Raw genomic sequence first — 15,448 nt, 5'->3', positions numbered from 1 at the left:
TGTTTTGAAGTAGAACAACACCTTCCCATTACCTTAAAAGAAACAGTCAGTCAATTCCATACTACAGAGTCCTATGGATATATGGTGAGGAAACTAATATAATTCCAATGTTTGCGTTCACTAGGTTATTGTAAAATCCTTTGTTAGTAGTCGGATAACTACAGAAACCCATACTTTGAGATAGCAGTAGGTAGACAGAAATCCATAATTACTGATAGTTAAAGCAAACAAACAGTAAAAATATATTTTGCCTAACCACACTGGAAAAGTCAGAATATGCCAACTGAATGAAATACACTAACAGGACAAAACTATTGTGTTCCTTACATGCCATTATAGCTGATCACTGCTTATCTCTCTCCTTCATTTTATCAATGTAGCTCAGCACTTCGAGAGTCCTCCTGCCAGCCACACTCAGGTACTCGGCCTCAGAAGAGAAGGCGTGTGTCCCGGCCGCTCTGGCGGTGCCCGCGGGCTGCGGCACCTCCTGCTCTGGCCGCCCGTGCTCTCCGGCGGTGCCGGCAGCGCTGGGAGGAGCAGCTGCGGGCTGGCCAGCAGGGCAGCGGGCAGCGGGGAGGGATCCCCCACAGCTGCACACCCTCAAGGCGCCACACTGGGTGCCCACATCCACCTTCTCTACTTCTATCGCAGAGCACTCGGTCTGCGACCAAACATCGCACTTGGTGCTGCTGCGAGTGACATGCTCCCTCTTAAGGGCGCGGTGTGATGGGCCCTGAGACAGAGCTCTCTGGGCTTTATTTTCTTCCTCTGCGGCACAAAAATTAGAGTCTTTCTCCTGAAGATCTTTTGCTTCTTCTCTAGCCAAAAAATTGCTGGAATGTATACCCACACTTTGAGTGCAAGAGCTCTTGGGGGCCCCTCTGCTTGCTGAGGCTGAGAACGGGTTGGCATCGTGTGTCTTCAAGGACTCTTTGTTCAGACATTCCTTCGTTTTGGCTGTGTCTTCTTCTTCAGACTGTTTAAACAGAACTGTGCAATTGTAACTGTTCGAATAGTTCAGTAACTAAGGACTAGAGTAATGACTTGCGAATAACTAAGTGAAAGAGACAAAAAGGCCAGAACTGTCGGCTTTTGGTTGTTTGCAGGTCGTTTTGTTCCTTCTCCAAGGATGTACTTCTGGCTCTTGGTGAGGAGAAGGTGGCCAAGGCAGGCCTTCACTCTCACATGCAATTTATACTCTCAAACCATGGCATTTTGTGTTCAAGAATGACTGAAAACACAGTGTGTCAAATCATTCTGCTTTACAGGTATGTAATGTAAGGCAGCTATACGTACAGGAAGAGCATAGAATATTGCTTAGCATCTTTCCACAGCCATGCCACTGTAATTCCACAGGGCTAGTCATTATCAAGAGAACAGACCACATGTCTGTAAAACTACTTAGGAAAATTTGCAGCTAATAATTTTTTGTCCTCATCATACATGAAGTATGTATTTTTCTCATATAAAACAAAATGAGATTCCAGCTACATCCACCCTTAGGTGCACTCAGGCATAGAGATATAATTCAAATAAAGCCCTGCCCAGCCCACAAGGGTTTACTCACTGTGTCAGAACTAGAGCTCAAATAGCTCTCAGTCTGCCTTGGAGAGCAGCTGTGAGAATGGCTGCTGAGTGGTGATTCCACATCTTGAATAATTAGATGAAAAAGAAAGAAAGGTTACTCACCAAGCACTCCCCAAAGATCCAACTCTCAAGTACAGCATGTAGAACTAAACATTGCTATTTCTGATGCAGTTTTAAGATACTTTGTTTACTTTGTTTAAAGAACAAAATGTTAGCAAGGTCAGTTTAGATCTTAGGAATAGCCAGTTCTTCTCATGTCAACACATCTTAACAGAATTTGTGATATGGAACCCCCAAAGCCTCAGCTGTGCTCTTAATCAGCAGCAGAACTGTGCTACCCAAAAGGAGGAGTCACAGCCTGTGAGAGACCACAGCAGACTCCATGTGCACACTGGCTGCCATACAAGTTACATATTTCTCTCTTGGAGGCCCCCGAGAGATCTTCTGCTCTGAAATGCAGCCAGAACAGCTGACCCTACAGTTACTGAGGGAGTAGGAAGGATGTAGGATTGCCCAGTTTACTCCCATCCTTCTGTCCACATGTGGAGTGACAGCATATACTCCAGTGGAAGAGAATATCTCTTCAAGGAAAAGCAAACACAGCTAATTCTTAGTTACCTGGTAATGCTAGTTGTCTTTTTACAGTGCTGTGTGAATCAGAAATACAAGCCCTCATCAAAGTTAACATCCTAAAAAGATCATTCTCCCTGGCTTTAAAAGTAACTGTTTCAGTTTCACATGTAGAGAAAAAAATTTTAAGTGATAATGTATAAACAGTACAAACCCATTTCCATCTCATGAAGATATGAACTCATTCCAAACTTGTACCCCTTCTCATGTGCTGCTGTGAACTGTTAAAAATAATAAGGTATTAATAGTGAGGTTTCAGCTGGATCAGAATCTCCAGTTAAGAGAGGAATATTTTGTTTCTCTATTAGATAAAGGAGCTACTGCACTGTACCACAAACTATTTTAAGAGGTATTTTTACCCCTGAGTAGTACCATATGTGGCTTCTACAGGTAAGACATCTGAAATATTTTACATATATATACTGGCACAAGGCTCCTTTATAATACTGAAGCATCCTGCATATAATGTCTGGGCATTGCCTGCAGAACCTGATCCTAAGTGCTGATGGGTAACTTAATGTCTTTCAGGGATCAGCTAAGGTGTGAATGAAACCATGTGAACTGTGGACCTAAAAGGGCTGTCAATCTGAACCATGTCACTAGCAGCAGTTCTTTCTGAATTCCTTATATAAACCATGATGGAAAAGAGGCTTCCATGGTAGTTAATTCAGTGAAGCTATATTCAGTTTCTAACTGTTGTGGACAATCCTTCTCCAGTTCAAACGAATCATGCAAACAGGGGGATTGACAAAAAAATACATCTTTTTGAAAGTTACCTCTTGAAATACAAAGAGATGGTTCTGATTCCAAGCTGTTTCTTTCACGTACTTGTCATCACTGAGGAATGCAAACATGAAGTTCCCTGGTAAGTGATTTTTCCCTCAGTATTTTTATTTTCTTTCTGAGTTAAAGTCCTTAGTGGTGACTTTTCAATTTTTATTTTGTCTCCAGTAACCATTAAATGCTTCCCACTACTGAGATCACTGGACTTATCTCTGAACCTGATATTTAACACCAAGAATATGTTTTTAATACACTTCATGTCTGTTGAAAAGCAAAATAGAATTGAAGCAATGACAGAAGATAGAGCTGTTTTGTAAAATGAAAGGTGCTATGTATCAGTCTTTGAAAAACAAGTCTTTAGTAAAACACAGAGCACCCACATAGCCCAAGGAATACATTTACTGGCTTTGTAGCCAGTGGAATGAGACAGAGTATTTTAGAGGACAACTCAGACCAACAGCTTAACTTCAGGAACTACAAACTGTGCCATGAAGAAGTATTTCTGTGTACTTGTTATGGGCAGATACACAGAGGCATAATGGGCTTACCTGTGCATAAATTTACTCAAATTGTAAATGCTATCTTCATGAGAAAACCCGAGTCCTCAGTAATGCTGTGTAGAATTTTGCCTTCCTGTGCTTTAAAGCAGGATTTCTCCAACGCAGCAAGGTCTCTGCAGTTACCACTGGTTAATAATTTCCATGGTAATTTCCATGACACTCACCTTTTTTTTCTTGAATAATTCTGCACATTCTCCTTTAAGCTATTCTGCTGATCATAGTGATAAGCAAATATCCCTAAAAATTACAAAAAAAGGTAAACCTTTGAAATTAGATTTTGAAATGCAATAGAATAAACACAATTTGCATATAAAAGTTTCTTTCAAGTTTTAAAAATAATTTAAATAGTTGGATTTAAACTTATGTGACTGCATTCTGAAGATTCATGATGTTTTCAGTCAGGGCAGATACATCTCTGGTTATAAGAACATATGTCATTAAAAGGAGAATAAAACTCAGAATATATGTCCTTAAAATATGACACACACCATTTTTTTCAAAGTTTTCTCTTTTTTCTTTCTTTTCACAGGGTATGAAGTATTGCTGTCCCTCATGACAGTTCTGCAGGTGGGTTTTATGAAGTCCACTGGTTTCCTTGTAGCTTGTACTTAACACATTGTTACTTTTAAGGAAAACCCGTTCTGGAGCTGTGAAAACGCCTTCAAGGTGTCTGTCTACGGAATTTTCTTTTGTATTGATTGCAGGATAAACCCTTCTAATGTCATAAGAATAATTTCTGTTGGTAATTTGATTTCTAACATCAGGAACAGTGACAAAAATGTCAGTATTGCTTTGGTTAGAAAAAGGATTAAAATGCTTTGTAGAAGGATCCTTATGGACTGGTTGACTCTCATCTTCGAATAGTGCCAGAAAGGAACAACCACTTCCATCTTGGGGACCTTTCAGTTCTGCATTTTCTTTCACAACATCAAATATTGTCTCTTTTATTCCTTCACAACTTCCTGATTCATTACTGGCTATTATCACTGGATTTTTCCTGGCAGAATTCATGTGGTCTGGCCTGGGGGTAGGCAGTGAGGTGTATCGGGTAGAAAAGAAAAAAAAAAATAAATTTGCTGAGTACACAAATAAACAAAATACTGTCAGTTAACACAACACTTTATGATAATTTGATTATAAATATCTCAAAAATCTTCACTGCTCATTGCACATGATTTTGTCCTAAGTATACAGTATTTCAATTGAAAAAGTGTGTATTTTATTATGTTTTATATCTACTTTATAGTAAGATTGATTTAAAAGGGGTTGTATTTCTTAATGTCTCCAAATATACAAAGCCATGAAGCACATCCTTCTGGACAGGGTGCTGTGCTTTATAAAATCAGCCACAGTATGTCACTGCTGCTCCACCAGCTGACCAAAGGCAGCCACTTCGGGGAGGAAAAGAAAAGGGGGGAAAATAAATAAAAAGGAAGATAGTTTCTTCCATTCATTAAAGTTTGCTTAAGAGTGTATTTCTTCTTTCCCTTCCATAGTGAAAGACCATGACAAGTGACTTTAATTTGTACTTGAAATCAGTAATCCTGATTCAGCATAGAATTTTTCTGTTCCAGTGTCAGGAGGCCAGTCAGACATTTTGTTATTCCCCTATTTCCCTACTCCACTTCTGAGAGTAGTAGCTTTGATTTTATCATGTGAACATCATGAACATGAAAGCTATCATGCTTTCACTTACTTGGCTCTTAATCTAAGATTTTCAATGTTTTGTTTCCAGGCTGAATCTGCTGACTGACCTTTCAGAAAGTCTTCTGAAGGATAGAGATTTGGCAAAAAACACCATTCAAAAAAAAAAAAAAAAAAAAAAAGAGAGCCCTTGAGCCCTTTCTTTAAAATGTTCTGAGCAAGGCTATCAATAGAACTTGAAAACTGAAATGTTCTACAGAAAAAAACTCCTACTGGAGAAAATGCCTGTGGTGTTTTGATCAGCAAATACTTGGAACTGGAGAAAGAGCCTATGGAACTTAAATGAGAAACTAGTTTCCTCTAGTTACAGAAACTCATCAGGACAATTTTAGAAGGCTAAACACACTAGAGTTTATTCCTGAAGATACTTGGATAGATCTACATGTGGAGGGCAAAACCATTTTGTGAAGCAATTCAGAGGGTCTTTCTCAACTCCACTTGAATATTTTGTAGCACAGAGTAAAATTTAAGAGTAGATGAGGAAATATGACATGAAAGCTTTTAATTAATATTTAATAACCTTGAGGTGCACGGCTCTCAGAATTAGGCACATTGATTACATCATATGTTACGTTAAACAGGTGTGTAAATTTAAATTCTACTTTTCACAGTGAAGGAAACTCCCTTCACAGAAGAATTGTGATGTCTTCAGGTGTAAGAATTTATGGCTACAATGGACAAAAACAAAATGAGGACAATACAAAGAAATTGAGTTGAAGAGCAGTTGGAAAGATGTTGTTAGTGAGCCATTAATGGGTAGGAGATGAGAAGTTGTGACATAAGCAGGTGAGTACAGACCTGATAGATGGTGGAGAAATGAGAGATGTAGATTGGATAAGGTTATATAGGGCTCAGTGTAAATATATTAATTGGGAATTCACTCAGACATACAGCAAGATGAATGCTATGCTCGTTTTAGGTTTTGCTCGAGAAAGCCAGGAGAAGCTACAAGAAGAGTGGAAGTTAAGGTGGCTGATGTGTTTAGTTATTATTTGGCCAATGAGATTGTGGGTCACTTGAATCTCCAAGCAAACAGGCTGCAAGCATTTCAGGAACAGCAAAATACTGTATGACCTTTTTATGTCTCTATCCAGGAACTTTCAATCAAATGTCAGGCTTATAGAATAGAAGGAGTAAGTCAAGATTAGCTATGTAAGACCTCTAGGTCCAAGGGAGAGCCTCTGGAAAGAAAATGAAATAAAATGTTCAGCACAAATGAGCCTGGCCTTAAACCATCTGTGATTTGAAAGATTTTTAATCAGCACATACAAAAAGAAAAATATTCTTGATTTCTATACATTTTTTAAAAAACAAAGCATATATTCTCATAGGGGTATTACTGAATCAGTTATAGGGAAGAAAGAAAGAAAGCTATAGTAGGATCACATATGAAAGAGAAGGAAAGAAAATGCTTTGTTCCTGGAATCCCTAATATAAATAATGTAGGTGCAGATGCTCAATTGCTATTGCATCAAGATCATCAGAAAAGCACTTGCAACAGTGCCCAGAACTAATAACTCCTGGGGCAGCTTCCCCCTCCTTGTGGCCTCTTAGTAAATCTGTACTATCATTCAAGGTGAATTCAACAACACTATCATGTCTGTGACTTTGCAAAAAATAGATCATTGTTCCAAGTGCCTACCCAAAATTCAGATTTTGCTGCCTTTCAGCAAATTTAAATAGCTTTCTATGTTTAGTATTCCCATTTGATTTCAATTTCTATTTGAAAAACAGTTAGTGAAAAAAACAAGTAGCAATAAGGTTCAGATTATTTTAGTATTTTTCTTAATTAAACTTGACTGTTGTTTTCCTCATTAATGTAAAATGACTGCCTACCTATCAAATGGCTTGAACAGTTCCTGACGCATTGTATCAGACTTCCTGAAAATACACTGGCTTGGAGGTTTTGTATTCCAAGGCTCTTGATCAAAACTGTTTCCTGGCTAAGAAAACAGTAGAAGCTGTCAAATTGTGAATATCCATAATTGTTACAGTCTTAAAAACTTTCAGCTTGGGTTTGCAAACAATATATATATTTTCCCACTACTTTTATTTCTCTACATCTTTGCAGCAGAAGCACAAACCTCCTTACAGCCCAACATGTTCCAAACAAACTTTAGCCAACACATAACTACTTTGAGCATGATAGTAACAGGTTTTTTTCCTCATCTTATTGTCCATTCATCTGGTTCATAGCTGCCCATTTTGGCTACTAGAATCCCATGGGAAACTTCATCAGAGACCTTCCTAAAGTCAAGGTAAATAATGTCTGCTGTTCTCTCTAATTCCTAGAGCTACTAATTCTATCACAGAAGGCAATTGGTTCCACCAGGCAGAGTATGACCTTGGAAAATCTAAAGACTGTTTGCAGACACCCTCTTGTTTCTCATGTATCTTGGAATTACCTCTGGGCACTTAGCTCTTTAATCCCTCCAGGGACAGAGGTGAGATGATGCTCCCCCAGATCATGCTTACATTTTTGCAGATGGACATAGCACTTGTGTATTTCTTCTCACTGGGAAGCTTCTCTGATCACAACAGCCTTACAAGGGTGATAAATATCTGCCTTGCAGTGGTGTCATCCAACACCTTGAATATACTTGGTTGGACTCTGTCCAGTCTCACATATTTCTATATGTCCAGGTTACAATGGATTCTCTAACTTGTTCCTTCCCTACCGTTTCATACAGCTCCACCCAATTCCTGACTGCATTTTAAGATGAGCCAGAGAGCAGATCTTGTCTGAAACACTTGAAGCAAAGTAGTTTATGAGTACCTCAGGCTTTTCCATGTCCTTTGTCAGTAGGCCTCAACTCTATTTAGCAGTGAACAGCATTTTCCTTGGTTTCCTCCCTTTGATGACACACCTACAGAAGTCCTCCTTGCTGTTCTTCTCACCCATTGTGATTTACAGCTCTGCCCATCCTAATGCCACCCCTCCAAGCTGAGGGGATGCTCCTGTCTTCTTCCTGGTTGCCCATCCCTCCCTGCACACTTCCTCTTTGCATTTGACCTCAGTCAGGATTTCCCTGATTCAGCCAAACTGACCTCCAGAATCTAATCATTCTCTTGCACATAGAGGTGGATTGTCCTTGTGTTTTGAAAACATATTTCTTGGGCTTCTTTATTCTTCAGGTCAGCTTCCTGTGGGTTTTGGCTTACTCATTCCCTGAACAACCCATCATCTCCCCTTCTGAAACTCCTGGAGCATTTCTTCCCCACTTACCTCAAGACTTCAGAATACCATTGGTGAAACACATAGAATTTGTTTTATTATTTCCAATGAATAATACATTTACTAAAGATAAAGTATATTATATTTGCTATCACTTTTCTAAGGATGATTCTTTCAAGAACCACAAAGTTAACAAAAAGAAAAAATAGTAATATGCTTCAGAACAAGTAACTTCCAACTGTTTCCTAGAAGTAGAGTTAAACAGCAGAGCACTGAGAATACTGTAAGAACTGTGTTACTCACGGTGACATTAAAAGATAAAATATTAGGTCATGGGACCACCTGGCATTATGCAAAACCCAGTTACACTAACTGTATGTTTAAGAAAGCTGTATTTCAAGCTATAATATATTTCGGTTTCCTTTAATCAAATTTACAAGCCAGAAACAAAAGAAAGCCACCAGTATGTGACTAATTCTCTCTCTGCAGATATCAGCAATACTGAGAGCTCAGTGAACAAAAGCTCAAGTTGCCCTTCTTTCAGACCAATAAAATATATTTGTATATACAGAATATTCCTTGCCACCAGCCTGCAAAAAATGTTGATCAGTCATAATTACTGTCATCATTACACTAGTTTTACAGACCAAATAAATGAGAGCTAGTTTAAAATAATTCCATGGAAATAAAATATTAACCAAACCTGGTTTGGCAGTTTCTTTTCATAGGTCTGTTCCCAAGTGTTGCCCATTAGTTTTGTGTTGAAATTTTCTTCTGAAAGCTGTGTACGGTTAGAGAACTGAAAACCAGAGGAGGACAACGGACAAGCACTAAAAACTCTTGCCATGTTGTCTTCATTTTCCATACTAGAATCAACATAGCCTAATTCCATTACTTGTGACGGCTAGACAAAACATAACAAAGAGATATTTTATTTATCTAAAACTGTTTTGATTTAAGCATAAAGTTCAAAGTAATCATGCCATTCCATATCTTTTACGTCTCTGCACATAAACCACAAAGAAGAGAAAATTTCTATATTCTGGTATGGCTTTTTATGAAAAACTTAAGGCAATAAGGGTTTATTTCAGAGAAACATATAAGTACCTACTTAATCTGAAGCACACACAACAAATGCTATCCTGAGGAGAGATGGATATAAACACATTCTTAGCTTTTTTTTTCAAGAATTATGTAGGCAGTAGCAGGAAATTAAGTTATCACTATAGTCTTAAAGAGAAAAAAGACTTCATGTGCTTTAGTATCCATGAGATTTGGCTACTCTGAAAAATAATTTAAAAATACAGTAATTACTGAACATTTTTAGTCTTATATCATAAGAACAATAAACTTACATTTTGCTGGTGTTTTACTTTTTCTGAGAGATGCTGTCTCCTGCTGTCCAAAACTTGCTTTTGTAACCTTGTAAAATGAATAAAAAAAGCCTAAGAAACACAAGGTCCAAAAGATTAAAATATTCTGAGCATTAATTTCAAAATAACATAGGCATATTTTTCCACACATCTTAAAACACCCTGAGTCTTAGGCAATTATGAGCAGCCTGTCTGTGAGCTGGTCACTTTAAGGTGTCCAAATCTGGATGGGCAAACAGTGTAAGTGGGTAATGCTGTTTGAATAACCTGCTCCTTGAGATGAACTTAGTGTATGCACCTGACATGAGGTACATATATTACCTTTTTAAAAGACACATTATCTTTAAAAAAAAAAAATCTGTCAGCTTCATGTGCAGTTTTTTTATTCAGAATTTATGAACTACTCTCTCACAGTACAAGTATCACTGGATTGACAGGATTGGTTGTGAAACTTCCCTGTTTGCAATGGTATTTTTATGTGCTCTTAATACCCCAAATGTTAAGACTATCATGAAATATCTCTCCCAGAACCTCACTGCTGCCTAACTATTGCCTATTTTATCAAGTACCTGCTCTGAAGATCATCTAAGTATGACTTATGTTGTGTACGTAGGGGTGACGTGGGAAGCTCTAAGTTATGTCTTCTGATAGGTTTCTTTTCATCTTCAGTGATATCAATGTGGACTGGTTTCCTCATGTTCTCTGCAATGAATGTATGTTATGTCAGTGCTGGGCTTGGGGGAAGTTATGAGGTTTCTGAATTTTCATTAGAGTACAAAACTTACTGTTTCAGATTTCTTAATCCACTTAAAGTCATATTTGCTTGTTTCTTTCTTTGCTACTAGCAACATAAAAACTCTGTTCTAAATGGCACGATAGTATAAAATTATTTAGTCAGCCACTGTGTGTGTACAGGCTCTGTTGCCTTCCTCACTCATCTTCTACTCTTTTGTGTATGGGACAAAAAATGTTCCATAATCTGGTTTATGAATATGTCACAGATGACAAGAATCATAGAATCATTAAGGTTGAAGAAGACTTTTAAGATCATTGAATTAAACCATTAAACCAGCACTGCCAAGTCCACCATCAAACCATATCCTTAAGTACCACATCTACATTTAAAGAGCTAGGACTCAAGTTTTCGTGATGTTTCTCCAGAAGTTTAATAATGGATTTTAAGAAAGGTAATCTGGGTAGAACTGACAAGACTATTCCAAATGCCCCCAAAGTTATGAAAAAGGAAGAGGATGGGGAATTAATTCAACAGCAAAGAGGAAAAGAAATGGATGTGGTGTAAATAAATTAATAGAATGGGGAAGGTAATAAGTGTGTGTAGTGGTTTAGAAATGATATCCTCCAATTTAGTGTTCACACTGAAACACTTCAAACCATGTGCCGCTCTCTCCTTCTCCCTTCTCCCTCCTTTCCACCTCCCTCTCCCTTTCCTTCTCCATCCCCCTGTCACTCTGCAGAAAGATGGAGAGGGGGATTGGAGTCACAAAAGGTAACGATCATGGGTTGAGATAAGAACAATTTACTGGAGACAGCAATGAAATAAGAAATGATATTATTAACAGAGTGATGATTCACAGGCAGGTGCTCACCACAGGGAGCACAACGTTCCCTGGCCACCCACTTCCTGCTGCCCCACTGGATGGGACTCCTTCCCCTGTGCCCCCTGTGCATGACGTGAGGAGGTGTAGAATCACCACAGGGTCCTGGCTACTGCAAAAATTAACCCTGGCATGGCCTGGAACCAGGACACTGCACAAAGCCTTAAAGGTGAAGTAGGCAGGAGCCAAGGTTTTTTGATTACTCTTATGCCCTGACTTTTTATTCAGTCATAACTTTTTGTATTTACGTACAGTTTATTTTTAAAAATAAAATAACACTTACTCGAGGGTTCTGTTGTAAATGGAAGAACAAGAACTAAAATAACAGCAGTAATAGTTCAGAATAACTAATTCTGAGAAGTCAGAATGCCCAAAACTCACCAGTGTTGTCCTTTTTGGTTGATATTTGGTTAACCACATAAAGATTAAGAAGATCCAAACTGACTGCTGAACTTCTAGGAGATGATACTTCCAGGAGTTTCATTTTTGACTTAAGTTTCTTTCTTTCAAAGTATTCCTTAATTTTTTAAAGGACAGAATAAGTTTTTGATAGAAGCTTCAACAACACATTACCAGTAATTCTTTTTGAAATTGGCAAGCAAGACTTAGCAAACTGTTCCTAATATAAAAGCACATGGTTAAGTATATCTGAATTCATATGCCCTGTTTTCTCTTTATTTTTATTGCCTTGAAAAAATAATGCAAATGTAATTTGGTGATATTCAAAGTAAATAATTGTTATTTTGATGTCAAAAATTTAGTCCTTAAATGCTCATTTCTCAAACTTCATGTACAACCACTACAAATAATTCCTAAAAGAAAAGGTACCAAATGTGGCAAGGACAAAGTCTTAAAAAAATTTAAAGGGGGCTTTCAGGAGGCATATAAGATAAACAAATAAATGAACAAGATTGCATACACCAGATGTGCCATCTACAATGACACAAAGAGTTTATTGTTATCTCCAAATTAGTCTCTCTTGACAAAGAAAAGAGTCTTCTGGAAAAAAAAAGATTGGAATTCAGAAAGAATTTTTGTTACAAGGAATAAATAAACAAAGATGACTGACGCTTTGAATATATCAGGACAATAATATAGGAAAGAAGCCCCTCCATTTTGCAGACTATTAATAACCATCCTAAAATCAATAAGTACAGCAGATGAATAAGTAAGCCCAGTAAGATTTTTTTTTTCTATACAAAAGAAGGCTACTGAAAACTGAAAGCTATGCCAAAACAAAACAAAAAAAAAAGCGCATTGACTTTTCTTCCAAAATGTAATTCCTCTCATGACTGCAGGTTACATGTAACTAATATATCTAACATGTTTGTTGGTAACTAATTTTTAGTATAATTTATTATTATCTTTAGCTTTCCAGGATGATATTATCTATGGAGAATATCTGTTCTTCAGTTAAGAAGAATATCTTCAGTAAGGTAAAACCATTCTCTGTACAAATCAACACTTCAAAATTCATGTTACTTTAGAGTCTACTCCCCCAAAATGTAGCTACTTCCCTTCAGTGCCCCAGATACTTTTTCCCCATCACCTCTAAATTACTAAATTACTAATAATTGTATAATAGCAATTAGAAAATTATCACTGTGTTTAGTAATTTAATACTACATGACTGAAAACAGTCCTGTTTTTTCCTGTTTTCCGTCTCCACTGAAGCAAGTTACATAGTTGTAATATAAATTATGTGCCTTAGACCAGTAATCTCTGAGAAAACAGAGCTCAAGGGCCTCCAGGAAACTGGGAAAGCTATGAGGACAAGCTGCTGATTGGTCCCACATTCCCATATGTAAATGTTTTAACATGAGTAATTATCTCTATACAGTCAGCCTGTTTTTCCTCTATTTGCCTGTGCACCTGCTCTGGGTATTGGGGATATCAGCTTCAGTGGTTGAGCTTCCCTCTACTGCCTCTTTCTTGCCTGCTGCTGAGGAGGAAACTGATTCCACTAATTATGGTTACAGCCATTTTCTCTAGCTGTTTGCTTTCTCTTTCGTGATTGAAATGTCTTCTGCTATGCTGTAACATTTTCTTGTGTCCCCTGCCCAGCTGTCGTCGGGCAGGGGAAAGTTCCAAGGTTTGTGAGTGCTGGCCTTTCAGGCACTCAGCTTCATGGCTTCTCACACAAACCTGTAGTTTCCAGCCAGCATAAAAAGACCAGGAGAGCAGCTCAGACGTTTTCCACAGGCTTTATTATTGTCCGTGAAGGGGTCAGGTCACAAAACCAAAGATGGGGGATCACACGTGTACTTTTATAGGGTTTGGGGGGATCACAAGTAAACCAATGGAAAACAGGGTTAACACATTTTGGCCAACTACATTATCTTTCTTTGTTTGGGACAACCAATTATAAAGACTCAAACCTAACCAATAATATTCTAAAAAGATAAGAAGAAGAGCTTGCATTTTTCTAACATGAGTCATTCTAAGCAAGTAGTTTTTCTTATCTCAAAGAAGGTTCCAGGGGGCTATCACAGGACTGACTGCAGAGGGATTCATCTCCTCTGTACTATGCCAGGGATAAGTTTGATTCCTTTATTTCACAATACAAATAAGCTGTCCTTCTTTTGCAAATGCCAGAAAAAGGACTTTAATGAGCCTAACATCCTTTTACCTGGCTCTGAAGATTGGCTGTGTATGTGTGTGTTAGGCCAGCTGACCACGTGGTTATCACACCAGGCTTCAAGCAATCCCTCGTGTCCCCACATACCAGCACAACATGGTAACAGAAGTAATAAAAAAAAAAATGGAAAAACAAAATTTGGCACAGGTATTCATTCATTCATTCATTCATTCATTCATTCATTCATTCATTCAGACCTTCTCTGTCTCCCTCCTCTTCTTGTTGTAATTCAGATTAGTAGATCTAAAACAAGACTTTTCCCTTAAAAGTCAGGGGAACCTTATAACTGTTTAGCTACTGTTTTGAACCTCACTCCAAATGCTTTGAAAGTTTTACTTAAATGAACCCACTAAAGCTTTTATATAACAATATAAAATCCAATATGGGTCAAACTGTTTACCTTTTGTTTTCTCCTTTCTTGTTTTAATATGATTCTGCTTCTGAAAAATGCAAATAATTATTATTTAATAGCAAAAGTATAATCTTGAGTCATAGCTTGAATTTCTTACCAATGATTCTGAGGTTTTAGGACACAAATATGTTAATGTTTTATGTTATGTTATATGTTATAATGGATCAAACCTTCAGGTAGATAAAGTCAACATATCTCTGTTGAAGTAATTTTGACTAAAATCCCAGTTTAATCCAGTAAGGATAGGACCACATTTGATATTAGGCTATCAACCACATTTAACATGAAAAAATAAAAAAGCTTTTAGTCATTTGACTTGTAATGCACATTTCATCAATCTGTAATTTCTTAAATCTTAAGAAATTTTTGTCAATATATTATTTTGTCCAAATTTTCTTTGTCATGCTGCAACATAGCTACAAAACTATACTAGCAAACAAACCAAAGGAGCATTATTTGAGCTTTTACCTTTCAGGACTTTCCAGAATATTGGGGACCTTTTGTAAAACAGGAAAGCAAAATAGATTGACAGTACAAGTTGCTGTTCTTTGTGCAATATAGGACACAGTTATACCTTCAACTATTCATCTCACCTGTCAACCATAGTCTTATGTGAAATGCCTGTAGAACTTGGTGCATAAAATTGGAAGTTGGGGTCACTGTTCCATGAGCAAAGTGAGCATGTTTGCAGTCCTTAGGTCATTAAGATCATGAGTTTTTGTGAGGGTTGGAAGTACGCAGTTTTCCCTTGGAATTACCTTTTGCTTAAAGTTTGAGCAAACTTTCCAAACATTTGTGTACAACATTCACCCTTGCAGTGGGGAGGAACCCCAGTGATGTGTAGTTTTTCTGCCACCTAAAATGTAAACCCCAGATTCACTCAAGGAACCCTGGCAGATACTACCAGCATCAGCAAGCAGCAGGTTGATTTGTATTTGTTAAATGTATGCAATACCCCTACATGCTGTGT

The 15,448-nt window shown here is 37.7% G+C and overlaps 1 protein-coding gene across 1 annotated transcript; it reads right to left on the bottom strand.

Moving 5' to 3' along the window:
• Window positions 1-343: 343 nt before the first annotated feature.
• Window positions 344-11,927, bottom strand: REDIC1 (regulator of DNA class I crossover intermediates 1). The gene is made up of 11 exons (XM_062491565.1): window positions 11,810-11,927; window positions 10,382-10,514; window positions 9,795-9,861; window positions 9,143-9,343; window positions 7,101-7,207; window positions 4,049-4,581; window positions 3,725-3,797; window positions 2,994-3,054; window positions 2,372-2,438; window positions 1,568-1,650; window positions 344-976 (listed from the first exon to the last, which is right to left on the bottom strand). The coding sequence occupies exons 1-11, from the start codon at window positions 11,910-11,912 to the stop codon at window positions 344-346; spliced, it is 2,061 nt and encodes a 686-aa protein (XP_062347549.1). The 5' UTR covers window positions 11,913-11,927.
• Window positions 11,928-15,448: the final 3,521 nt, after the last annotated feature.

This window comes from Cinclus cinclus, chromosome 4, assembly GCF_963662255.1.
Source record: "Cinclus cinclus chromosome 4, bCinCin1.1, whole genome shotgun sequence".
Lineage (NCBI taxonomy): Eukaryota > Metazoa > Chordata > Aves > Passeriformes > Cinclidae > Cinclus > Cinclus cinclus.
This window is presented reverse-complemented; position numbering and strand designations above follow the sequence as displayed.